The following is a 27,963-nucleotide window of genomic DNA, read 5'->3' on the forward strand; positions in this document are numbered from 1 at the left end:
AGATAGATAGATAGATAGATAGATAGATAGACACAGATAGACAGAGATAGATAGATAGACACAGATAGACAGAGATAGATAGATAGACACAGATAGACAGAGATAGATAGATAGACACAGATAGACAGAGATAGATAGATAGACATAGATAGACAGATAGATAGATAGATAGATTGGTAGACAGACAGATAGATAGACAGATAGATAGGTAGATAGACAGACAGACGGGTAGGTAGATTGATAGGTAGATAGATAGATAGATAGACAGGTAGATAGACAGATAGATACACAGGTAGATAGATAGATAGTAAGTTAGTTAGTTAGTTAGTTAGTGATTACACTACACTGCCATAAATGCTCTCTCACTAACCGTGCGGAGTGAGTCTGAGAGTTGACTGTGTTTGTGCTGCTGACTGCTCTGTTAATGATCAACGTGAACATCACCGCGGTGACCATCTTGTGCTTGTGGTTGCTGGGCAGCTTGAAGTGAGGGTAGATTCATAAGGGGGGCGTGTGTTGTTTTAAAAGCATTTAAACCATATGGCTTTTCATGTGATGATGGCGACTTGATTGTCGTGACCTTGGAGAAATCTGTGGTGTGTGTTTTGTTGCTCGAGAAAACAACTAGCCGTCAGAGTTCATTAAACCATCAATGAAATAAATGTGTGCCCTTTTGTTGTTTAGTTTGTTTATTAAGAAGCGTTGTATATTCAGTGTACAACAAGTTAAAAAGTTACTTTACTACGAATTTTCAGAATAAAAGAATTTAAAAAGGATATAAACAACATAAAGAACGATGACCTCGCCCCAGCGGCGACACGCGCACGACTCACACCACCCCTTAACACTCTTCCAAGTACGAATTAAATGGATCCTAAATCTTCTCAAATGTCTTCAAAAACAAACCGTATTCTCTCCAGATGGAACATATTTGTCAGTTCCTTTAACCGTCTTTTTAAATTAGGAGCTTCCAGTTTTTTCCAGAAGGTCAAAGTGCCTTTTTTTGCAACAGCTAATGCATGAGCGATTAAAGAAACCTGGGGCATCTGCAGCAGTCTGTCTTTTTGAAAGAGACAAATCATCATTTAGTTCTCAAACAAGGCTGATACAGTTTCTCTCTTTACTGGAACTGAGCTCATGTTTGCAGTGAGATCAGCACTGGTGTGTGTGTGTGTGTGTGTGTGTGTGTTTGTGTTTTGTTTAATGAGGATGCCAGGTTTGAGGAACCGTGCTACATGGGCTCCGCTGCTGCTGAAGAGCTCCCGCATCACGTCCTGCGCCAATGGCTATTCGCTGGGCATCACAGCACACTTGACATACGCTAACACTGAGTCTGAACCTGTAGAAGGTGAGTAAACACAAACCTACACAGCCATATTATTAGGTACCCCTACCTTGCTCTCACACTCTTTGGCCACACATTTTTGCATCCCCCTCCTCTTCACCTACACAATAAGAGGACACTTAACCTACACAAATGAGTACAAGAGGACTTCAAGAACTCCAGACCTTCAGAGATAAAAAATAATGTGCCATAATTAACCAATTTAAATAGAAACGTGTACATAATTTTACTAAAATATCTACCTACATCAGCAAAGGGCTGGTCTCAGTCACAGACGCTCCACCCACAAGGAGATGGAGCGTCTCAGATCAGAGCGACTCAGAACTCAGAGTGACATCCTCCGCAGCTACAACAGCTTCAGCTCTTTCCATAAGGTTTAGGAGGGGATTTTGGCCATTCTGACAGAAGCGAAGTGAGCTCACAGACTGATGTCGGACGAGGCCTGGCTCACAGTCTCCGCTCTGATTCATCCCCAAAGGCGTTCTATTGGGCTGAGGCCGGTTAAGATCTTCCACACCAAACACTCATCCATGTCTTTATGGACCTTGCTTTGTGCACTGGTGCACAGTCACTTTGGAACAGGAAGGGGCCGTCCCCAAACTGTTTCCACAAAGTTAGGAGCATGAAATAGTCCACAATCTCTTGGTGTGCTGAAGCATTAAGAGTCTCTTTCACCAAACTTTACACTCGCCAAACCCAGACTCATTCATCGGGACGGCAGACGGAGAAGCGGAATTCCCACCTCCAGAGACATGTCTCCAAAGCTCTAGGGTCCAGTGGTGGTGTGCAGCAGTTTTATTGTCTAACAAAGAAAGTCAGTTTTGCCTTATGTCTCTGACCAAGTTTATCCAGGTCTCTAATCCTCGAGGCTCAGGAGTCAGACACTTCCTCGTTACGCTGTTTGCAGCACCAAGTTTCTTAGATAAATGTATATTTTTGTAACGTGCATCTTTTTATTGAGCAACGTTCTTTTACGTCTTATATGCATTCATTTTTGAATGTGCAGTTTTGGATTATTATTTGGATCTTTAGAAACACAAAATGCAATCAGCTCCGAAGACTAAACTATGGAGGTGTGGATAAATATTCCTGTTTTTCTTGAAAAACTAGAACTTTTTATAAATATTTGCACTAATCTTGATTACACACTTCTGTAACACTATTCTGCGTTTTTATCTCTATTTTAAAAAGTGTATAAACATTGTACCTTTGTGGGTATGTTTATAACCACTCTGATCTGGATGTACGTTTTCCCGCTGTGTGGGAGGTTAGGAGTGTTTGTTTATCCACTGGAGGAGCACGAGGTGGTGGTGGGGTTCGAGGCGGTGGTCTCCAGCAGGCTGCTGAGTGTGGAGCTGCAGACCCGGGGGAAGCTGGAGGACTGCTGCCTGCACTGCTGCACAGGATCAGCCTTCAACAATCCATGTGGCCACAGCAAGGAGTGGAGCTGCTGTGGGCAAAACAGTCTGGACATTCAGTGCTCTAATGGTGAGGTCTACCTTACTTCATCGCCTCTCTTCCCTTAGTACAGACTGGTTGTTTTATGTTGCTGTGGGTTCGGAATAGATGTCTGAACTGCTGCTGGAGCAAATGACCACAAGTATCTAGTCGTCACTTTTCAAATGAATCCGTTGCAGATGCAGGAGTGCGTTTCCAAAGAATCAATTATTGGAGCTGCCTTTTCTCTTGAGGAATGGAGATGATGTTTGGTGATTGAAACATTTGGCATTAGTGCCTGACCTCACCAATGCACTTAGAAATGTGTGCAGCAGTGATCTAGCATCTAGAGTAAATCATTCCAGAAGAGTTTGACATACTCTTCATTTCAGAAAGATACATGGGAGTAAGTGTTTATAAAAATCTATGGGTGTTTGAGGTTTTGAGTTTAATAATTAAAAAATCAAACACTTTCTAGTCATTTTATCATGTACTGACTGTGAGTATTGTGTGTGTGTGTGTGTGTGTGTATTGTGTGTGTGTGTGTGTGTCAGGTCATATCCTGCTGGATGAAGATCTGGAAAGGAGCACCTTCATCGTTGGTACAGGGCTCATTGCTCCTATGGAGATGGTGTCAGTGGTCATCAGCACCACCTTGGAACTCCCCACATTGGAGAATGGTGCAGTCCATCTGATCTTCCCTACAGTGTTTATGCCCATAGTCAGAGCACGGATGCAAACAAGCAAAAGTGAAAATGGGACAAGATCCGAGAATACAAAGTAAGCCAATCTTTTGTAATTAGTTTATTAGGGTCTGAGGTTTATACCGTGCCCAAATATTTATGGACACTTGCTTCTCCAACAGTTTTTCCAAAAGTAGAAGTTCTAATATGGATTTATTTCCCCAATTTGCTGAAGTTTACAATAAATGTTAGAATGTTGCTCTGAAAATAAGGCAAAATGGTGGGGTGTAATGTGTGTTGGTGAAGTCTGGAGTCATGTCCCTGTGGCTCTTTAGATGAAACTCCTTTGGAAATGGTTTTGTTTGGTTCCTTCTCCACACTCAAAACCAAGGAATAACCTCAGGTTCACTGGTGGCTTTAGACAGTAAATAAAATGGCAGTGTTTGAGTTATAAACATGATGATGCCTGATTTATATCACCACTGCTTTGAAGAAATGATTTATAATGAAATATTCATAAAACCACTCTGATTTACTGATGACTCAAACAACTCCCTATAACCCCTATACAGTGAACTGCATCAGTCATTAACACACACAGACAGCACTAGATTTCAGATCCCCACATAGGAGTGAATATAAACAATGTGTATTAGAAATATTAAGTGCATTATTAAGATTAGATTCAGTCAATTCTGAACTCGGTGCACTACAGAGGGAGCATAGAGTGATATTAAACCTCTCTCTCTCATGCATCGTGGTGTTTTGATGCTTCTCTCTGAGGTACCTCTACTGGACACGCATGATAATGCAGCCATTTTCATATTAGTTTGGGGGATATTTTCAGAAACGGAGGGAAGAATATCTCTTAATTTAAAAAAGAAAATCTAGATCTGTGTGGATGGGGCCTGATGTAGACACAGACATTCAGTGCTCTGAGCATTTCAGAGAAGATAAAAAGTGGTGGGTTGTTGCCCCAGTACTTCAAGTTGGTGGGTCGAATTCCCACATGTTTCTGTGGCCTTGGTTGGAGGACTAGTTTGGCTAAAAGACTCCACTTCAACTCACTGTCACTCCAGACAAAGCAGTTCCACTGCTACACTGTATATCACCGGAACGCAGGAGGCTTTGTTCACTACTTTCCCACATTTGGCATTGACCATGGTGACCTTAGGCTCATGTAGAGCTGCTCCACAGCGTCCCTGTAAATGGACAACTCTATAGAGATTATACCAACTGTGTGTGTACAATAATAAATGTTCCAAACCAACCACATACAACCCTTAGGTAGCATCCAGCATTTACAGACGTATTAACATTTTTTTCTTTTTTCACAATTAACATAAACCTTTTTCCGGTCCCTTTTCCCCAGTGCAACCAAGTGTTTTGGTGGTGTGTCTGGTAAACAGGAGAAGCTGCTGGATGTTAATGAGCAGTGTGCACATGCACTTTTCTCCAGCCCCGCAACCAACCTTGCCCCATACGATCTCAACTTCCAGCTGCTGGTCCGAGGGGCATGTCTACTTGCAGGTAAAGTGAAATTCCACTGCTTACTCCATTACACAGTGAGAAGGAGAAGGTAAAACACAGGAAATGTGGCTAGTTTCATAACCTCTGTAGGTGTAACAGTGTAACAGAGTGGGGCTGCCAGTGTGATGTGACCTGTACCTACCGCTAATAGAATGTAGAATTGTTGTACACAGAATGGAACGTATTATTTAAATTGAGGGTGGCACGGTGGTGCAGCAGGTAGAGTGACTGCAACATGGTTCAAGGATCTAGAGATCCTGGGTTTACCCTCTACTTCTTGACACGGTTTGTGGGGAATTTGATGTGTATGTTTGGGTTCCATGCAGGTCCAGTTTTCTTCCAAAATTATCCTCAGGTGTGAGTGTGTGAGGACAGGGGTGAGACTGTGATGCCCTGCAAAGGACTGGCACCTCTCCAGGGCATGTTCCTTCATTGCACTTAATGCAGTGTTTTTTCTGGCATTTTCTGCAGTGCCCCTTTTGGAGAACCCCCCCCCAGACCCAGCACTGACCCATACATACGCTCTATTGCCAAAAGTATTTACACCCAGCTATGCTCAAAAATCTGACTTCTAACTTATCATTACAAGTTGTGATGAAGAATTTGTGATAAACTTCTCGCTTCCTTTTGTAGCAATTGCAGCAGTTTCACTGACAGCAGAACAGCCCTAGAACATGATGCTGCCACCACATTCCCGGTCACTGCCACCAAATAACTGCCCTACATTCACCTCCGCAGGCCTGCTTCCTCTTTTATCTGTCAGTGTTTACCTGTCCTTCCAGTAGACCGTTTCTTGCCTGTCACTGGACTGAATTAAAGCGTTCCTCTGTTTCTAAGGTCTAGAGAGTCCGAGCCATGCGCTGCGTGCAGACGCAGACCCCAGTGCACAGTCTGCCTCCTCCACCTACATCACGCTGGCTGAGGACCACACATACGACCGTCGCCTGGAGATCATTCTGCATCTGAGCGGTGAGGAGAGGAGAGTAAACACTGCTGGAGTGTGGTGAAGAACAAAAGCGTTTTATAGGAAGGATTTAAAAGATTGTACAATTAATCATTTATTCATAACGAGTTCATGAATTCATATTATTAATTGTCCAAAAATCTGTGGACACACCATCATCGAGGAATTTTTCTGAAATTATGGACATTAATTACATCGCTGTTTGCTCCTTTGCTGCATTAAAAGTAAGGAGTAAACAGTAAAGGTTTCAGAAGAAATGTGAAATGGTGAGAGTTATGGAGTAAGCAGTGGAGTTTCACTAAACATTACCTGCAAGTACACACCCCTCGGATCAGCAGCTGGACGCTGAGGGAAATTCCACTGCTTACTCCATAACTCTCACCATTACACAGGCTTCTACAGTTCACCACGCTGTGACTAGAGGCTGTTGTTACTAGAGAAAGCATCGTGGTCATGATTACGCTCTAGGTCTGTATGTGTATTCAGCACGAGAGTCAGGTGTGTGTCCCGTATTTAACCCGTAAATGTGGTGATTACACTGTTCACAGAACCTCACAGCCCTTTGGTCATCTTGGAGAGAGGGAGACTAACCTTCAGTCAGTACGAACAGCAGATCAGTGCTCGGCGAGATTTCATACGCTGTTTCCGCAAGGAGGCAGAACCTGAGAAGAAAGTAAGAAGGCTTTGTGTGTTCTTTTGTTTCTGTTTTTCTTATTTAACTGATCTACAGTTCTTTACACTTCTCAAGTTCTCACGTGGCCCATCTTTTCACATTTTAACTGTAATTTGAGTGTCATTTTTTTCTACTTCGATGTGTCCTCCACCAAGTGTTTTGTGCGGTTTGAAATGATATATTGTTCAGACTTTCACCTTGGTAACACCACATATCAGGAGACATATCAAGCAGGTGGGGTTTAGTTACAACAAAGACATAAGGAAAAGCGTGAGAAGAAAACTAAAATGCATGTCCTAACGCTTAAGAATTGTCTTTAACTTTCAGCTGGAATTTGTAAGGAAACGTTACCACAAGGATGTGCTGAGTAATCCTGTGCTGATGCTGAATTTCTGTCCTGACCTTCTGTCCGAGCCATTGGAACTGCAGCAGACCAGCAGAGAGCTACTGTTCCTCATCGACCGAGGCGCCAGTGTCACGCAGCACAACCTCAACAAGATCAAGGTACACGATAAACAGATTTCATACTCGCCCTCGACAGACGGTTCCACATCAGCTGAAGAGGCAGCGTGTGGGTCTGGGGTGATGTTTTACACGGGTCACTGCTCGACTGGATCCATATGCATTGAGTGAAATTTAATTTTTTTTTGTAATGTATAATTTTAATAAGAATTTCAAACATTCTTCTGCTCTTTGACTCTTTATTGTAACTGATGTGTAATATTTAAAATGACAATTGTTGTTTTATTCAACAGAAAAAACCCTAAAAATCAAGTGTTTATTCGTCACTGCGTTTGTTATGAGTTCCATCAAAGAATAAACGCAGAAAAACATGCATCGATTGGTTCTGTTGTTGGGGATTGTATTGTAACAGAAACAATATGATTGTTGATGTTAGTGATAGTAAACGTAGCGTATTTATACTTTATTTTTAAGTTGTTTTATAGTAGCCATAAAATTATAGTTTAGTTACTTTGTAATAACTGTGACTGTTGTGCAGGTTTTCATTTGGAAATGCCCAGTAAAACTGAATGAATGAGTCACTTTTATCCGTGTAAAAAGATTACAGTTGCTTCAGAAAATAGGCAAAACGTCTTAAAACAAAACACCAAAAAACAAAGGCTTGCTTTAATGACCCACAAATGGAACCACAATTTTAAACGAGCAAGAGTCTAACTTTTGAAATACCCTCCTGCCCTCTCATCCCCTCCACCTCTCTCTTAAACAGGAAGGGATGCTGGTGGCCATTAAAAGCCTTCCTCATGGCACCATGCTGAATGTTGTAGGCTTTGGCTCCAGTGTAAAGCCTGTCTTTGCCTCCAGCAAGCCCTACACTGATGTGAGTACTGCCATCCACTTTCAGTGGGACTTCTACCACAGAGAGCTTTGTTTCTGCCCTCTAACATTCAGAAGAGAATAAGCTGTAGTCTAAAGCACCTGAGTCACATGATCAAGCTCCTGTGTAACCGCTGTAGGTGTTTTCATTGGATCAGTGCTGGGATGAATTTGATGGTAGCTCTCCAGGAACAGATGGGCTTCACTGACTTGAAAGCCTTGTTACAAATGAATTTAATATTAGTTTAGACGCTAATAGATTACAAAGTCTGATGGTGTGTGTGTGTGTGGATATTGTGTACCTGTGAACACCCTCTTTTGCTGATGATAATCAGTGAACTGATCCACTCTACAGGTTGCCATGGGAGTGCAGTATCAGGTTTTGTTGCTCCAGGGTTTTTCACGGCAAACACTGGATAAAAACACCACAGTGTCATACGGCGACCTGCTTTGTGTTTTACATCATTCAGAGGCCAGACCAAATCTGGCTTATAATTCCACTTTTCACATATAGACCTGATTTTACTCTTTTGAATTTGCACGTGATATAGATCATTTAGAGCGGACTGTATTGTTTGTCACATAAAACACACACAGAGCCACAATTTTTTTTTTTTGTGTTTTAATACACAGAGCCACAATTTGTTGCAAGTGACTGTAAAGTAGTATATTGTTGTCTTGGCTTTATTCCTATTGGAATCTAGAAACGGTTATATATATATATATATACACACACACAAACACACACACACACACAGCAGTATCGAGCTGAAATTAGGAACAAGGATCTTGACGTGAAAAAAAAAAAAAAAAAAAAAAAAAGGATCTGCAACAGAAAAAAGAACTAAATCTCACTCAAATATTAAAATATACATGAAAGTGAAAAATGAAAATAAATTTTTTATTCAAAATAATTCCAGATTTGAATCTAAATTCTATTTAAAAGTTCCTACGCTTATTTTAATTCTGAATATATATTTTTTTATTTTTAAAATTTCAATTTCAAAATTTGAAATTTCTGTGTTTTTTTTTTTAATGAACATAACTTTCGTCCCTAAATTAGCTCCATAGCTACAATCAATGACATGTTCAAGGCAGAAACACGAAAGTGGCTTTAATAATGTGGCTGATCAGTGTAAACGAGCTGGATATTTGAAACTGGGCAGGTTTGGAGGTGAAATTCACATTCACACTCATCAACATCAGTGCTGTAACTAAAATGTGGCCATTCCTAAATCTGCGGAGTTGGTCGTATAGTGGAACAGTTGGTGGAATAGTGGACCAATAGGATCCTGTTGTAGAACCCAGACACTTTTGGCTTTTCTTTCTTGAATTCTACACTATGCCACAACACGCTGATATTTCATCACATTGATTTTTCCATCTAATTATGTAGTGGTTTGACTGGAATGATTCCAGATTTACTCTCGGAATTATTCTGACTTTGTTCTAGGGATATTTATTTTCTGTTTCTCAGTGCAGTGGCCCTAACACACTGTCAGTGCAGAGGACACAGTGAAACAAAACAAAGTTTCTTCAGGAACGAGTTGTTACATAAAGCAACTGACACGGGACTATAATGTGCAAAAATGTAAGACAATTAACAATAACACAAGACAATAACAAACAATAAATATCAGAGAGGGGACCAGTAAAAACACACAGTACGAGAAACAACACAGAGCACAAGGGACAGGGGTGAAACCTAGCGCTTTTCCTGCTCCTGAGGCCGCCACCCTTAATGAGTTCAGTTCTGAGAAAGGGAGATTGTGAAGAATGTCCGGCTTTTTTCAATTCGTATTTTACTGTTCTATTCATAATTACTGTTATATCTGGAGATACAGACGTCACTGCCGTACCTTGAGCATCATTAGATACTGACTCATATAACTGTTAAAAAGGGTCATTTTTATTTAGTTGGGTTTTTATTTTTTTTTTATTTTTTTTACATCATCTCACCTGTTACACCATAGTACAACTCTACAGTTAGATGATAGATACAAGTGTAGAACGTCTGTAGAGAGAGAGGAAGAATTAACACAGGATGAAGGACACTGTTCCAGTCTGGATTTTCAAACCCCATTTCTGGAAATGTAGGGGTGTTTTTGTAAAATGCAATAAGAAGAATCTGTGATTGGACAGTTATTTACATGAAAATTCCATGGGGCAGGTGTGTGTACCACTGTGATTCACCTTTCCTTTTATTTACCTTTTATAATTGTGGGTAACCTTGGAATCCAAATTGTTTTTCAAGACTCATTTTGCCCATTCTTTGTGTAATATTACTGGGGGTGTAGGAGTAAGGGAAGGAGGTAAGTGCAGGAGGCTTTATTATAATAACTTAAAGGAAACTAGACAGAGGGACACTAAACACAAGGGCTAAACTATAAACCAGGCTGAACACTAAACAAGGACTATACAGAACTAAAAGGCTAAATGCTAAATACAGCTAACACAACTTAAAGCTAAACACTAAACAAGGACTATAGAGAACTAAGGGGCTAAACACTAAACAATTCTAAACACTAAACAAGGAATCTAAACATAAAACACGAGTTAAACACAAAGATAAGCTAAACACAGAGCAAGACAAAACACAGATCTAGACATAGAACAAGGCTAAGGGCCATGAACATCAACCAAACATACATATAATGACAAGGACTATATAAAGACAACACCAACAAGAAACACCTGGGTACTAATTAAGACACATGACACTAGAAACACAAAGGAAGGGTATCACATGACCAGGGAACAAGCAGGAAGCAGACACAAGACAGGGGGGAAACAGTCACATGACCAGGGGAACACAAACAAGGAACAAAATCAGAACAGAACACAAAACAGCACGTTACACTTGTTTGATACAAGACTTCACCTGCTCAACAGTCCTTGGTCACACTGGCTGCATTGTTTTCTTTATGATTCACCGAGTGCTGTATCCTTGACCAAAGGATGTTACAGACGTTTCATCACGACACCAGGCAACTGTGACAAAGCGTGTTAGCAGGGACTGTGTTAATGTGTCAGTTTTAGAAGTTTGTTACAAAGGTTGTTTTGCTGTAATCTGTCTAGAGGTGCTTTTCCATTTGCTTTTGTACCTGCAGCACATAATGTTCAATGAAGAGCACAGAGAGCATTGTCTCATGTGAATTTACGTAAGTCTCCTCTTGTTCTTTCTCACCTGTTCATGCTCTTGCCAAAAGAGCACTCTGACCCAGGTATTAGATTATGTCCAGAAGCTGTCTGCAGACCTGGGCGTCAGTAACCTGTTGGGGGCGCTGTCCTGGGTGTACCGCCAGCCAGTCCATCGCAGCTGTCCTAGGGAACTCTTCATCCTGACTGATGGGTCAGTGGGTAGTGTTGGCCAAACGATGGAGCTGGTCAGGAGGAACACCTGTAATGCCAGGTAAACACTGATACACACCTGGTGCACAAGGTATATAGTTTTCACTCGACCATCAAAGCCCAGAAAGCATTAGAGACTTCACCCCTGGTCCTCCTCCGACATTGACGTGGGAACATTGCTCTCTCTCGACACTGAGTGCCACTAAGCTTCTCCCTTGTGTGTCTTACTCACACAGACGGATTTATATTATTGCGTAGAGTGAACCTCTAACAGTCAAATAGGCGCTCGAAAAATGGAGTGGGCCATATCTAACATCACAGCAGCATGGCACCAGGCCAGTGCCCCCATCAGGATCGCTAATGAGGCCAGCAAGTGCAGCACTGCTGCCACTGGTGTGTGTGTGTGTGTGTGTGTGTGTGTGTTAAAATGGTAGAATGATGTGACTGTGTCGTGTGATTATTTTAATATATTTCAAATATAATATATATATATTTTAATATAGATTGACGACTCAAAAGTGTAGGTGTGAGTGTGTGACTGAATGTATGTGAGTCTCTGTGTGTGTGTGAGTGTGTGTTGCCCTGTGAAGGACTGGCGCCCCCTCCAGGGTGATTCTGACCCACCGCCCTGAACTGGATAAGGGTTACAGATAATGAATGAATGAATATTTTAATATATTTAAACAATGCACTTCTTCAGTGTAATAGATGCTTTAATTGCACTAGGTGTGTTGATGTTTTGTATTTTGGTCAGTTTCAATGGAATAAAATAAAAGCACAGAGTAGTGTGTCCACTGAATATAAACTAGGTGCTTAATTCCTTTATATCATTATATCATAACAGTGTCCTTTTTTCTTTTTTTATGATGGCGCTGATTTTAAAGCCCACCCTTTTTTAACCAGTTTCCCTGAAAACGACTCATTTAAAGCCTCACCTCCTGGAGCAGACATCAAAACGGCTTATTTGTGTACGATGACTATGATATTGTGCCGTGACGTTTTGCCTCGTTCCACCTCGGCTCATTCTCTTAACACATCCTGCCCTTGGCCACCACACACACACACTCTCATTATTGATATGCGCTCTGGACATTTAAGAGCCTTCGACCCAGACAGACCTGAGATGAATTACAAGCAGTGTGTGAGTTTCTGGGCCACCACTTTCCTCAGGCATTCAATTAGTGAAATGGCCCTGATTGTTCCTAGAGGAATACTAAACAGCCACTGTCTCATTCCAGTGGGATTTAACTTTCTGGTAAAAGAGGAAGGAAGTGTCTAATGGCAGGGTTGTGTAGGTAAAGGCAGTGTTGTTGTGATAGTTTCGTGATAAATCTAGTCAATCAGCCAAGATACTTAGAAAAATACTGATACTGACAACTCATCTTTTCAAAATGTACTAAATTCATATTCTGTATTTTGTCCCTGTCCCAACGCTGGGGAAAATGCAAGCATCAAATTAATATTTATTATTTACAAAATATAATTTAAAAGGCCACCTGAAGCATTAAAAGTTATCGCTTTTTACTTTTGTGTTTTGCTTTGTGTGTGTGTGTGTGTTTGTAGGTGTTTTGGGATGGGCCTTGGGCCACGGGTTTGTAGAAGGTTGCTTCAGGGCATTGCCAAGGTGACTGGAGGAAGTGTGGAGTTCCTCTGTGAAGAAGAGAGGCTACAGCCAAAGGTGAAAGAACACAGATCCAGAACAGCAGCAGAGTTGACTGGTGGAGTTGGTGTATAATGTGGTCTAGTTTGGTTTATATGCTTTATATTATAGGCTTCTAGAGGACACAGTACAGCAGGGACCTAAACATAGACTTCTGACAGAATAGGATCAAGTGAAAAATACATTCAACTTTACTGATAATGAAAGAAATTTCATGAACAAACATTTAAATCAATGTACAGCAGGTTTTATGTTAGCGCCACCACTGGATGCCATGTCCCTTCAGATTTACTGTTGTTAGTCAGCTTTTAATTAGCTTCAGGACGAAATGAATGTTCACAGTCGGGACGTGCTGAAGAAATACTGAAAAATATTGGCACTGTGCTCCTTTAATTTTTATATTTACGGTGTATTATGTGAAAAAAAGCTACTGTTTGGGGTGTTGTCTTTGTTGCAGCTGATAAAGTGTATGAAGAAAGCTCTGGAGCCAGCGCTGACAGATGTGCGTATTGACTGGTATTTGCCAGACAATATGGAGGCTCTGCTCTCGCCCAATGAGATCCCTCCAGTTTACCCAGGGAATCGTCTGATTGGCTACTGCACTCTCTACGATCTATCTGCGTTCAAAGTGAAGAAGAATGAAGTAAGTGCGTGGATGTGTCAAAGAGAGGGAGGGGATAATAAAGGGATAAATATTCACAACGTATCAAATTGCATTGGATTCATTTAAACCTAGTGTTATTTTTAATGATCGTTTTACAGGTAAATATCTCTATAATCCTCCAGAATGATTAAAATGGTCTAATTGGACTAAATCAAAATCACTGAGATAATTACCCCAGTTCCACAGGGAACTAATCCTCTCTGAAAAAGGTGGTGACGCTGATGTACACTGCCCTGTTCGGTTAAACACACCACACGTATGGACACTGCTGATATAACACTGCCTGGTATCTCTTGTGTCTCTTGTGTGGAAACGACATGTAGATGAAGAGCCATGGATATAGACCAGCTGCGCGGGGCTCTGCAGGGTCAGTATTTGAGCTTTCCCCCGGGTCTTCTGAACTCCTACAGCCACTGGTACCATCAAGCAACAAAGAAGAAATGGAGGAGGGAGAGGTAGAAGATGCAGTGAGAGAAGTCTCACAAGAAATTTCTTCTGAGTTTTCCTGTGCTCCTGCCTCAGACAACACCAGCAACCCAGGTACTGTAGACACGTCAGGAAATGAGTAAAGTGGACTTACAGTCTGGACCACAGACGAGTGCGAGTGTTTATTCTCGAACGGCCTCACTCCGGGACAAAATTAAATTACATTTCTACAGTCTTGTTTCTAATAAGTCAAAAACCTAGTATCAAGGTTATGGAATCAACTGTGTATGACCCTGCCCTATACATTTTCCCATGGTGCCATTGATTTGCTGCTTAAATTTGAACACACCCTGCCCCCGCCCAACCTTCCACACCGTGCAGTGATTGTCTGCACACCTTTCACGACTGCTCCGCCTGCCCCTCACACATTTCACGCCTGCTCCGCCTGTTCCTCACACCTTTCACGACTGCTCCTCCTGTTCCTCACACCTTTCAAGACTGCTCCGCCTGCCCCTCACACCTTTCACGACTGCTCCGCCTGTTCCTCACACCTTTCACGACTGCTCCGCCTGTTCCTCACACCTTTCACGACTGCTCCGCCTGCCCCTCACCCATTTCACGACTGCTCCGCCTGTTCCTCACACCTTTCACGACTGCTCCGCCTGTTCCTCACACCTTTCACGACTGCTCCGCCTGTTCCTCACACCTTTCACGACTCCTCCGCCTGCTCCTCACACATTTCACGACTCCTCCGCCTGTTCCTCACACATTTCACGACTGCTCCGCCTGCCCCTCACACATTTCACGACTGCTCCGCCTGTTCCTCACACCTTTTCACGACTGCTCCGCCTGCTCCTCACACATTTCACGACGGCTCCGCCTGCTCCTCACACATTTCACGACTGCTCCGCCTGCTCCTCACCCCTTTCACGACTGCTCCGCCTGCTCCTCACACATTTCACGACTGCTCCGCCTGTTCCTCACACCTTTCACCACCTTTCACGACTGCTCCGCCTGCTCCTCACACCTTTCACGACTGCTCCGCCTGCTCCTCACACCTTTCACGACTGCTCCGCCTGCTCCTCACACCTTTCACGACTGCTCCGTCTGCTCCTCACACCTTTCACAACTGTGAGGAGTGTGGTGTGTTCTCCCTGTGTCTGCGTGGGTTTCCTCCGGGTGACTGTCTGTGAGGAGTGTGGTGTGTTCTCCCTGTGTCTGCGTGGGTTTCCTCCGGGTGACTGTTTGTAAGGAGTGTGGTGTGTTCTCCCTGTGTCTGCGTGGGTTTCCTCCCACGCTCCAAAAACACACGTTGATAGGTGGATTGGAGACTCAAAAGTGTCCGTAGGTGTGAGTGTGTGAGTGTATGTTGCCCTGTGAAGGACTGGCGCCCCCTCCAGAGTGTGTTTCTTTCTTGGGCCCAGTAATTCCGGGTTGACTCTGGACCCACCGTGACCCTGAACTGGATAAGGGTTACAAATGATGAATGAATGAATGAGTGAAAGTATAGATGTATATCTAAGTGCAGTGTGACTCAAAGGCACAGGATACAGGAAGGTATTTAAATAGAATGATTATAATGTTTGGGGCAAATCTGACACACACTTATATATTAATAAGGAAAATGTTTGAAATGAGTCATATGGTCTTGGTCTGAAGTGATCTGTGTGTGTGTGTGTGTGTGTGTGTGTGTGTGTGAGTAGTCAGTGAACAGGACTACGTGGTAAGTGATGTCCGCTGGCGGATTGAGCAGGCCTCCTATGTGCAAGAACAGTACACGCTGACCCGCTGTTCTCTGGGCAGTGAGCGGGGTCTGACCTCTCTCTCCCCCCTAGAGGAGAGCCGCTCTCTGTGCACCGAGAGTGGATCTCTCCCTCAAGGCCTAGAGCGCATGCAGCCGCAGAGCAGGGGACTCTCCCGCTGGGAGTCTCCATGGCAACAGACTACAGCCTCTTCCACGGAAACAGAATCTAGGAAGGTGAGGCTGAGGTTGTAGTTCAAATGTAGGATGTGTCTGAAACCGACGCCTGCGTGTCCTCAGTCAGTGCCTCAGAAGGCAGCGTTTAGACGTGAAGGCACTGTAACAGAGTCACGTTTCCAAGAAGCAACACGTCACGACGTTGTTAGGATACAGAGAGCTGACTGCGTTCACGTGTGATACACAACACACACATCACTGTTTATAACTGAAATAACATTCAGAAGGAACACGATAGAAATGTTAATAATAATACAGTGTGTGTGAAGAGGACGCAGCAGCGCAGAGGTCTGACGATCTTCTAAACCCTCTATATTCTGAGGAAAGCTGACGCACAGGATTATGGGAATTCTAATGCAGTGAAGGATGCCTCACAGACACTGCCTCCGTAGGCAGCACTGCAGTCCTTTCAGACACAGCCACTCTGCCATTTTTTATTTTTTACACAATTTAAAAAAAGTTATGACGTTTTGGAAAATGCATTGAAAGCAACTTGCAATTTGTTATTTCTCTTGAACCTTAATGAAACTGACAAATGTAGAGAGAAATGATTTCCAGAGTTTCATTCACCAACTTGATTGTATTTCCTACTGTTTTCTGAAACACTCAAAAACTTTCCACAGTAAATCTATAACACAATGTTAAAACTCATAAAATGATGACAATATTGGACACAGACTGATTCATTGACCAGATGAATGATGTCCTTGTGAACGGTTTGTATGTGTGTTTACAGGCGGTCCAGCTGTCTGATCGTGAGGAGTGTGAGCGCAGGCAAAAAGCCCTTGCTCGCTGTGCTCTGGCCAGTCGTAGCTTCTCATCTCCTCAGGGCGACCTAGACATGCATCGCCTGCGAAGGGCGCTGGAGAGAGTGTCCTTTGAGCAAGCTGTCGGAGGCAGGCTAGAGGAGAGTTACACAGAGACACACAACACACCCCAGTTTCTAACAGACTCCAGTGAGAGAACACACACACACACACACACACACATACTTACATACACACACTCGGTGCTTTTATAAACCCATTTCCAAAACGTGTGACATTGTTTAAAGTGGAATTAAAGGATCAGTGATGTGTTAATTTTATACAGATTTACAACTTACAATAGAAAAAATAAAGAATCAAGCAGTGTCTTTATTTACCAGTTTGACTGTATTTTGTGAATCTGATGTTGATGTCTGACACAGTCCAAAAAAGTTGGGACAGGGACAAGAAGTGAACATTTATAGAATATTAAAGATTGTGAAACAGTTCCACTGTAAGAAGTTTAAGGTAAAAAATTAATGAAAGCAGCATCCACCAAAGGCTTAGCCTTTTTTAAGCAAAAATGGGCCACGTTTCACTACTTTGTGCCAAATTAAAAGAACCGTTAAACAGATCTAAAGGCCATTTCTCAGGGCAAGCTTTCAGAAACATTTTAGCCTTTCTTCACTCACCACACATATCATTATAATAAAAGGGCTGAGGCCATGGAGGATTAGGCCAAAAAACACTGTTGAATGTGACCTTTGAGCCCTCAGATGACACTGCAAAAGAAACCATCATACTACTGTGATAAATACAGCCACACGGGCTTTGGAACTGCTTCAGGAAACCACTGTCACTTAACAGTCCACCGCTGCGTCAAGAAATGCAACAGTGTGATGTCATAGTCAGAGATGCTCACAGTCCAGATGTGTTCTACAGAAAAGAAGATTCAGACAGCAGTGATCATTAAATAGACAACACTAGACAAACACAGTAACATAGTGGTAGACAGGTTTATTTCTCCTTTAAGGGTGTTGTAAACACCACTTTCTTCTTTTCTTTATATTTATAAAATGTAATTAACTCGATCAGTGAAAATTGGAAAGTTTATATTTGTAAAGTTTAATACTTCACAGAGAATGAACATTCAATTGCGTTTTAAACAATGTACCAACAGTTAATACTTACATTTAACAGTATTTTACGATCAAGTCGGTTTCCCAGCAACTCGGCACCATGTGTTTATTGATCTACATCTTCCAAAGGCACAGTGTCATTGAGTGAAGGATAAAACACAGAGTGGCTTCCCATAATTTAGTTTGCAGTGAGGAGGTTACATCACTCAAATATATCAGAAGCCTGCTTTTTCATTAAGGACAGTTTTTCATTAACATTTATGTCCTTTTTTTTTGCATGATTTTATATAACCTTCAATTCATCAAGGACACACACACACACATTTTATATATAGATTATTTTATAAATTCCATTGATGTTAAAAACAATTCTTCAGAGCTTTAAAAACATTGCACTTCACAGATGAGTTTGACATAAATTACTCACAGTTCACAAGTGTTTTGATGTCTGTTGCACAATCTTTTAACAAAACAGTCACAAGTCGTTTGTCTTTCCACGTTCACAGCAGACGGACTCTTGTTTCCAGCCTCTCCTCTGGACTGGGACAGCTTCACTGATCCGGAGGCTCTTTTTTCTGCCGCCCCTGCGGGTGACCCTCAGGCCAATCAGGCCCTGTCCCGCTCAGTAATCCACGGCTTACTGGGGACCCGGCCTGTGTCTTGGGAGGTCAGTGTGGACCTGTCGGCTTTGTGGGTCCCCGGGAACACTGAACGAGGCCCTTTTGACGAAAACATCCACCAACTCACGGCACGCTCCGTCATCAGAGACTTTGAGAACATGGCTGAGAAAGAGACGGACATAGAACACGGTAGGAAACCCACTCTAATGAGAATATTCATCCGCAGCGTAATGTAATACATTTGGGATGAGAGAGTGTGCATCTTTTAAACAATATTCAAATTAAATTTCAAAATTAAATTAATTAGAGGTTCGTCGCTGTCCAGTGAAACACGTGGATCTCTGTGTTTGTGGACGTTTAGTCACGGCATCATTTGAACACAGCAGCTGTCCTTCACACTGTGGAGATTTTCATGATGAAAGTCCAATAGAAACGCTCCAAAATGACTTGAAATACAATGTTTTACATTTACTTCCATTAACCATAAAGAATACTATAAAACAGTGAACACACGCTCTCTGTCTGTACTACAGGATCCTCTAAAAGATATCGTATGAAGGCCATCCAGACCAGTAAAAGCTGTGGGATCATCTGCATGTACACTGCCTTCACTACGACAGACACAGGTCTCAATAAAACCCTGTCAGAATCCACAGGTAAACACAAACGTGACTTACCTTTCAATGCGAACATCAGGGCACCTATGACCTAATGATGCCTTTGGTCTTTTTGGTCTGGAGATGTTGTTAACACAGTCCCAGTGCAGATTCAGTCTATCATTCAGAAATAAAAATAAAAGTATAGACACTCAGTGGCTTGGACACTGTAGAGGTTTAGATTTGAGTGTGTTTCTTTACTAGATTTCATAACTTCTATCTATCGTGACACTTATATAGCACCTTTCTAGACACCCAAGGACACTTTTTACAATCCACACTGATCAGAACAATCAATCCACACACACACACACACACACACACACACACACACACTGGCAAGAAGCGGCAGTCAAACGTACTCTCGACCAGGAACGACCGTCCACCTGGAGGACTGCATCGGGAACTAGGGTTTCACCCAGGACAGAGACACCATCCATATCTGGGCTCACACACATTCACTCATTCACTCACACACTTACTGACATTCATTCACATACACACTCATTCACACACACACCTCCATGTGTTTGGACTGTGGGAGGAAACCCACGCAGACACAGGGAGAACACGGAAACTCCACCCAGATGAGACTTGAACCCAACCCAGCGCTGGGAGGTGAACGTGCTCACCACTAAGCCACCATGCCGCCCGACATGACTTGATTTGCAAATCAACACAGTATGTTATTAAAAATGGCTGTTAATTTACTGCAGGTTCTTGAAGGTTTTTCTTTAATTGTATAAAGAATTACAGAATACTCCAATTTAAATTACATTGTTAGCTAAATGTACTGTGGTTTCTTACAACTATAGTAAGCATTATAAGCGTTGTGTGTGTGTGTGTGTGTGTGTGTGTGTGTGTTTGAGGTGTGCGGTTTGGAAGCAGGCGAAGTACCAGCAGCAGCAGAAGGCAGCGGGCGTACTCTCTCGGACTTGGACGCAGACCTTCCAGCAGAGGTGGTGAAGAGATACACAGCTACACCGGTAAAACACATATCTGTACAGGGCATGTTCATACACGAGAACAACATACATCTCCCTAAATATCAAAGTCACTGCTCGTCCTAATTTAAAGATATCTCATGATAAATCAATGTGGGTGAAGCCTGTTGTAAAATGTAAGATAAAACTGTAGCTCATTGTATAAAGAAGAACAGTCAAATCAAATTATAACAGACTGCAATCTGCTTCATAGCATTTTCACACAAACATCATGAATATTTTAGTAACGGGGAGGCATTTATATTGGTCTAAAATATACATCCTAAGTCACTGAGAGAATTTAAAAAATGGCATACAGTGTTATGTTCATGTTTAATAAAGGACTCAGGGCTTCTCCTAAGTGTCTGAAAATATGTAAAATGGGTTTAAATTAATAGCGAGGACAGAATCCGAGGGGTGATGCATAACATGTTGTGATTCTTTTTAAGACGTTAATTTGTGAAAAGGTGTCAAAGAATTTGTTCATGACTTTTACAAAAACAAGGTTTATTAAGGTGTTCTTGTTAAGGTGTTAGTTGATGTGTGTTTGGGGTGAAATATCTGAGAGTGTATGTGTTGAGTGCTACACCAGTTCACATAGAAACAGATCAATATTTGACCGATTTGAGTAACATTTAACACCTAAGCTGTGAATAAACGACTGAAGACCGTAGCTGCTACTAAACCACTGTCGTTGGGAGGGCGAGGACCCTCTGCTTCATCACGACTCATAGTTGTTCACATAGTGAGCCCTCATCCACTGTGGGAAACACTGCATACTGGACTCTGCAGGTAATCACCAGGTTAAGATTAGAGTTAGGATCGATCATTCATTCATTCATTCATCCATTGTCTGTAACCCTTATCCAGTTGAGGGCGGCGGTGGGTCCGGAGCCTCCCCGGAATCACTCTCGTTTTAATTTGACATCAACGATTTACAAATTATGAAAAGTTAAAAGTTAATTAAAAAGATCACGTTAATTGGGGTGAGCAGTGGCACTGGATGATGTTAAATGTTTGTTTCAACACTTTGTGAACTCAGATTTCACTTTATTTTTAGACAGAGATGACGTTCCAGCTTCTCCACACAGCCTGGCGTCCTGGGACAGCAGTGAGTACAAAGACAGACAGATTGACTATATTTCTGTGTCCTTTTTTTTTGACAAACATTAAAAACACACTAAGTACTAAATGTTTCAAAGTGCTACTGGTGCAGGAACAGTCCAAGGATAGAGTGGTCCTCCTGCTCCTCTCATCACTAACACAGTGCTAGGCGTAAGGCATGGGGTTAACTGCTGTCACAGCTCTCTGAAGGTAGTGAACCTCATGTTGAGCAGATAACAGCTGTGTAAGTAAAAGTGGCAGATGGCTTTCATTGCTCAGTGGCTTTCAGGTTGATCACATTGTGTTTGTTTGCGAGAGTCTAAGGTGTAGAACAGGCAATAATTTAAAGGAACACTATGTAGTATTCCTACTTTTAAAAAACCTTAGCTTCTAAATGATAGTGAAGTTCCATGGAACTGTAACAGAGAATAGAGCCCCTGTGGCTGCTGCACTGGGACCTCTGCTGCTTACTGCACTAAGCAACTTCTGAATCATGGGGCGGAGGACTCTCACAAGAAATGGGTAACACTTTATGGCACAAATCTCACTGGTGTTTACATCGCTACAAGACAAATATAGCTCGGTGTTCCTGAGAGAGAGAGAGAGAGAGAGAGAGAGAGAGAGACAGAGAGAGAGAGACACAGAGAGAGACACAGACACAGAGAGAGAGACACACAGAGAGAGAGAGAGAGAGAAAGAGACACACAGAGAGAGAGAGAGAGATACAGAGAGAGAGAGAGAGAGAGACACACACAGAGAAAGAGAGAGAGAGAGACACACACACAGAGAAGGAGAGAGAGAGAGACACAGAGAGAGAGAGAGAGAGAGAGAGAGATTTGATTTCATGGTATTAGTGTAAATGTGAATTACAATTTAAAGCCAGTTCTTACATTGTATTCCTTTAACTGGGGAGAAAATCAAATCAACAAGGAGTTAACGGGTGACTTCAGAAATATGTCTCTGCAGTGTAGACTAAAGCACAGGAGAAAGCTGGTGAAAGAATGAATTAATGAATGATTAAAGTTCATGTAGCAGCTTCTTATTGTAAATGAAATGAACATAAATCTATTTCTGAAGAAAATGCATAAATTCCTGTCTTTTTGTGTCAGCTGCGGGAGGAATCGCCTCTCCTTCCAGTCCCTCTGCTGCGCCCCGGTCCCAGCGCTCCATCGAGAGCCGATCTGTAGAAAGCTTCTTTAACACGAGGTCAGATGACTTTTCACTGCAGTATTTTTTGTAAATCATTGCTGTAATAATTCATAAGTCAAAAAACTTGAAGTGGAGGTCCATATTTTTAATAAAACAGCAATATGCTCAGATCCTTGGCCTGCTTCCAGCTAGATGTTTAACTGTGTGTCATTTGCTTTAGTTATTTGGGCTGATTCTGTTTAAAAACTGCTCAATAGCCTTGAATAACCTTGGCCTAATGGTTTGAGGCCTTAAAGGTTGCCAGTTCGATCCCCAGGACCTGCAGGAACATCCGCGGCTGAGGGGCCCCTGAACACCCAAACACATTGTGTTGCCTTTGGGGCACTTAACACGTCTCAGAGAAAGAATGAGCTACTCTTCCCCTTCTCAGACGATGTAGTGAATCTAACGAAGAGTGTGTATTCACAAGTGTGAGCTGGTTCAGTGTTTGAGTGATCAGAAGCGTGAGAGTACTGTTCATGTCTCGGTGTGTGCCTGTGATCTGCAGGTTTAACTTCGGAAGGCTGAGGTCCTGTCATACATCAGGGAGACAAACCCAACTTAAACCACAGTGCCTTTCTGCCGAAGCAGACACTTATGTAGACTCCATCTCACCTGACTACCTGCCTCTGGCAAGTACCATGAATGGTCTAATGTAGTTAATCTATGCTTCTGTACATCCTTCACTACATCCTTTCAGTATCTAGGTGATGCTCACAGGGCTGGACGATATGAACAAACGTGTGTCACTGCACGTTTTTAAAATCTGACAGTTTCACAGTATTTTATATTTCTTTTGTGTGTGTGTGTGTGTGTGTGTGTGTGTGTGTTGGGGAGAGGGTGGTAAATATAGCAGAGGCTTATTTTTACTACAAATCCACATGTATAAGAACATCCGTTCTAGTGAGAGTTTTATGTAGTGACGTCTTTAAAAGTGATCCCTTCTTCTGCGCTCAGGTGCGTCAGCAGTTGGCCTCAGGTGCGTTCCTGTTGTCACAGTCTTTTTCTGAGTGCATTCACATTCCTTTGGATCGTCTGAAGAGAGCGTCTCCCTACCTCAGCCACCGCAGCAGCCTGAGCCCACCATACCACTGCATCTCACCCCCAGGTGCCTGCACTGTTGCCCCCTGTAGGACCGTGGACCACACACCTCACAGCAGCCTACAACGTTATTATGACAACGAGCCCCTCACAGTTCTTTCTGACCCGCTCGGTTCAGAGGAGTGGTCTTCGGGACCAGTGGGTGGAGTCCTGCAAGCAGACAGTGGGCGTGGCTCTGAGACAGATGTGTGTGAGGGCTCTCCACCGGAAGCGTCGGACCCTCAGGGGGAGGAGCTAGCGCTGCTCGATGTTGAAAGTTCCAGCTGGGCTACAGCAGTGGCTCTGGCCTGGCTCGAGCACCACTGTGCTGGGTATTTTGTGGAATGGGAGCTAGTGGCTGCTAAAGCTGATTTCTGGCTCAAGTGTCAGTCACTGCCGGAAGGTGTGGACCAGCTGGGGCTAAAGGCAGCTGCAAGGCAACTTTTCCTGTTGCTGCGCCACTGGGATGAGAATCTGCAACTCAACATGCTCTGCTACAACCCAAATAACATGTGATGTTGCCGTAGCGATCTCAGCTAGAACCCAAATGGAAACACTAGCTCTAACTCTGGGGCAGAATCTTCAGTTCCAGATCGTCTGCTATAACTATAAGAATGTCCAACACCACACGGACCTCTTACTAGAACCCAAACAACATAAGACAGGTACTTGAACACACCAAGAACCCCACAGGAGAACCTCCAAGCCACTTATGACCGAAACTCTAACACATGCTCTTCTCAAACAGCAAAGGAGGGAAGCTCAAATATCTTCATGAAAATAAACAGCAAATGCTTCAATGCAAATGCTACACCACTTTAGAAAAAGACGACATTTATAAATGGTTTACAGTCTGTTTAATGATTATTAATTAGATGGTAAGTCATTAATAATCATTTATAACACTGAGATGAAAAGGGTAGGAGTGACCTGTTGTTTGCCAAATAGTGAACCCACATCCATCTACAGTTAAACCTCAGATCTGACAAAATACCGACCTTACGTCGTCTACTCCATCAGTCGACATTAACCCTGTCAGCTCCAGCACATCTCTATTAATAAGTTTAACAATTTAACCATGAATTTAAATGAATTAAACACTGACGGAATGGCAATGAACCTGCGCATATGAAATGACTATATTCCTGAAGTGATCTGAAAAAGCAAAAACCCTAACCCCCTATGGAGCGGGAATGGAGCAACATCTTCAAAAGCTCCTCAGATGCTTTTTCTGTGCCATGAGCAGAGAGAGAAGGCCTTTCTTTTCAAAGAACCTTTTATTTTTGACCTCTGCAAACAATGTATTAAAGGACGTCCAACTAATTCTGCTAGAATCCTAACAACATTTCACTGATCTTCAAACAACTTCAAATGCCCAAAACCAAGAAACATTTGATGGAAACTCCACATTCGAATTCTCATTACGAGAATTACAAACAATAAAAGAACGGAGGACAGACAGAAACCGATAGAATCCAAACAACACACAGTGGACTGTCAAGATCTACTAGAAATCAACAAGCGTCATCATGAACTGCTCAGAGGACTGCAGGACTGCTCCAGCTCCGGGGACACGACCTGAGCTCTGTGTGTTCTACGAGAACGCAGCCCGAGTCTGACATATCACCTGTGGCCCGAGGAAATTTGTACACTTAATGCAATATATGGTTAAAGTCTAATAGATTGTATCTATAATCCTCTGAAACACTGATCTGACAATCCAAACAAGCGATTAGAGGAAGCAATAATAAGGTAAAAACAATCCAATAACTTTATCTTATTCTAAAATAACGGACATCGACTGTTTTCTCCATGGTGTTCTTTCACGGTCCGATTCCAGTCATCGTCTGCCACACCTTCTCCAGCAAATGAATGTCTTCACGACGTCAGAAGTTAATCAGCAGGATCAGTTCCATTAGCGTTATACCATTGAAGGATATAGGGTTAGATCCTCAGGCACTAACACTGCAGAAAAGCCATTTAGAATATACGTTAAAACTGTGTTTCATCAAATACTCAGTTAAACCTGCGTGAGTGCCAATGTTGGAATGTTTTTGGGGATTTATTACAAAGCAGAGGAAAGCCTCATTTCTGGAAAAGTTAAGATATTTTGTAAAATTAAGGGGGAAAATTTAGCTTTTGATATTCATTTAGAATTTAGCGTAAAACCTGCTCATCGTGAATGGGTCAGGAGTCTCTACCAAAGGCTTAGTGTTTGCAAACAAAGATGGGTTTGTGGAAAATTTTGGGTAAAAACAAACTGTCATAGACACACATTTTATTCACAGAGTGGGAGGAGGTGATGAGCTCTCACCCCTCGCTGCCGTTGTATTCTTAGCTGAACCTATGTGTGCTTTTAGTTCCTTTACACCTTTATTTGCTACACAAATTTCTTTTTTTAATTCATTCAAGAACTTACATTTCCGTTTGGTCATAGCTGCTCGAGATGAGGGTGGCTACATGAGCTTTGCCTGACGTAAACAAGGACTACTGACGTGCAGACTGACCAATTAAATGTTTACAGAGAAGGTTATCGACCAATAACGGTAGCTCTACTGTCAGACCGTCCAATCAGAAGATTTTAGGCTACTTCACCACGCCCCCTTCTCACTCAGGCGAACCAATCAGAGTAGGGGAGGGCGGGACTAGTTTGTGAACGAAACTTCTCGAAGTTCTATGTAAGCTCTAGAAAAACAAAATCCCGGACGTTTGTGAAATTCCGCACGAACATTTTTTTAAGTCTAAAAAAGAGGACATATCCGGGTAAAAGAGGACGTCTGGTCACCATTGACTCATTTAGAACTTGATGGTAGCAACACATCTCAAAAAGATTAGGACAGAGCCGTGTTGGTGAAGTTGGTCAGTGATGCTGGAAATCAATGGATGTGTTTTCTTTGTAGTTTTGTCAGTTATGCAGAGGTTCAATAGAATTAATAAATCACTGAGTCTTTTTTAATTGCATTTTTTTTCAAATGTCTCAACTTTTCAAAATGGCTTTTTAGTCCATATTCTTTAGGAACACTCTGTGTCGCCTGCTCGTCTCATCGACTGCATCTTTGTTCTGTTCAGTTTTCCTGGTGGTGAGTGTTTTCCAGTCGTGTTTGTTTTTGTTTCACGTTGCTTTAAGTTACATATTGTTTCTAGTTTTTGTTTTGTATTTTGTTTGTTTTCATTTATTTTCTGATTCTTTTACATTTGTGTATGAATCTTGTATATTTTCTAGCCTCCGTTAGCATTGCCCATGCGTCTGAACTAAAATTCACCTCAGACCATGTCAGTCTAGTCCAGGGGTGTCAATCCAGATCCACGGAGGGCCGTGTGGGTGCAGGTGTTCTTTCCAACCACGCAGAAGCCCCACACTACTGAAAGTCAAGATCTACTGATTAGATCCAATGATTAAAAACAGGTGGAATGAGGTGTGGCTTCTGCGTGGTTGGAAAGAAAACCTGCACCCACACGGCCCTCCGTAGATCTGGATTGACACCCCTGGTCTAGTCCAAGAGTTTTAACTTCAAAGATCAACTCTCACAACTGCCACCTAACGCTGGGACTATTTTTCATTGCTCACTGAAACGTGGGAAAACTCCACTCGACTTGATGTAATTAGGCATTGTACAAATTTTATTTAGAGGTGAAGACATGAACCTGTTTTTGCGATGTCTACAGAACTAAAGCTATGATGGAGTTTTAGGGCCACGTCACTGAAGAAAAAGACTCTGAGAATAAAGTCGGAATAATTCGCTGCACGTATAACGGCGCAGACACGAACAGTGTAACTGAGGAATGCAGTGTCTCAGTCGGGGGCTGCACGGACAGGGGTTAGTCGTTGTGTCGTGTGAATGCGTTTAATAAATAATTCTGTTCACTTCACTAACTGCTTCTTTCACAACTCACTCATGGCTCAGACTGACTCTCTTTACACATTATTATAAAAACAACCCAAACAGTGTTTATCTAAATATTTAATTCTCAGAATTTGACTCCATAATGTTCTGACTTTAATCTCAGAATCGTTCCAACATTATTCTCAGAATTATGACTTTATCCTCAGGATCTTTTTTTTTTTTCTTAATTATGCAGGACCCCTTCAGAGCCAGCCGTTCTCAAAACAAAACCATGGGCATTTTAAATGTTCTGAATAATTTCTTGCTGTGGAGTGCTTCTTTATTTTGTTGTAACTGAGTTTTATCACGTTCAGAGGGATGTGTGTAGCCTAGATGAATAGGTGTTACCATGACGACACACTGTTCCCTCTTGATGAAAGTGATTGTATCCACAAACAAGAGGCTTAACTGCTTTAAAACCGATAGATGCCTTCATGTAAATTAAGATCCTACAATAAAGGTCTTTCTTTACAGAGCTGCTTTTAAAAACGTTAAAGATCTGAACGTAACTGGTCTT

At 42.3% G+C, this 27,963-nt stretch overlaps 1 protein-coding gene across 2 annotated transcripts; it reads left to right on the plus strand.

Annotated features, from left to right (window-relative positions):
• Window positions 1-15: 15 nt before the first annotated feature.
• On the plus strand, window positions 16-27,937 carry LOC136679254 (von Willebrand factor A domain-containing protein 5B1-like). Of its 2 annotated transcripts, XM_066657681.1 has the most exons (21): window positions 16-1,348; window positions 2,618-2,833; window positions 3,337-3,562; window positions 4,838-4,995; window positions 5,833-5,964; window positions 6,508-6,632; window positions 6,960-7,136; window positions 7,861-7,971; window positions 11,177-11,379; window positions 12,882-12,996; window positions 13,436-13,621; window positions 13,966-14,182; window positions 15,772-16,046; window positions 16,783-17,002; window positions 18,441-18,740; window positions 19,085-19,207; window positions 20,077-20,193; window positions 21,251-21,301; window positions 22,404-22,500; window positions 22,991-23,114; window positions 23,440-27,937. In XM_066657681.1, exons 1-21 carry the CDS (start codon window positions 1,138-1,140, stop codon window positions 24,076-24,078), a joined length of 4,023 nt encoding a protein of 1,340 aa, XP_066513778.1. In that variant the 5' UTR covers window positions 16-1,137; the 3' UTR covers window positions 24,079-27,937. The 2 variants fall into 2 exon arrangements, with proteins under 2 accessions (XP_066513778.1, XP_066513777.1); XM_066657680.1 differs by lacking the exon at window positions 23,440-27,937 and having other exon boundaries at window positions 21-1,348; window positions 18,438-18,740; window positions 21,255-21,301; window positions 22,991-23,100.
• The last annotated feature ends 26 nt before the right edge of the window (window positions 27,938-27,963 follow it).

The sequence above is a fragment of the Hoplias malabaricus genome, chromosome Y, assembly GCF_029633855.1.
Source record: "Hoplias malabaricus isolate fHopMal1 chromosome Y, fHopMal1.hap1, whole genome shotgun sequence".
NCBI lineage: Eukaryota > Metazoa > Chordata > Actinopteri > Characiformes > Erythrinidae > Hoplias > Hoplias malabaricus.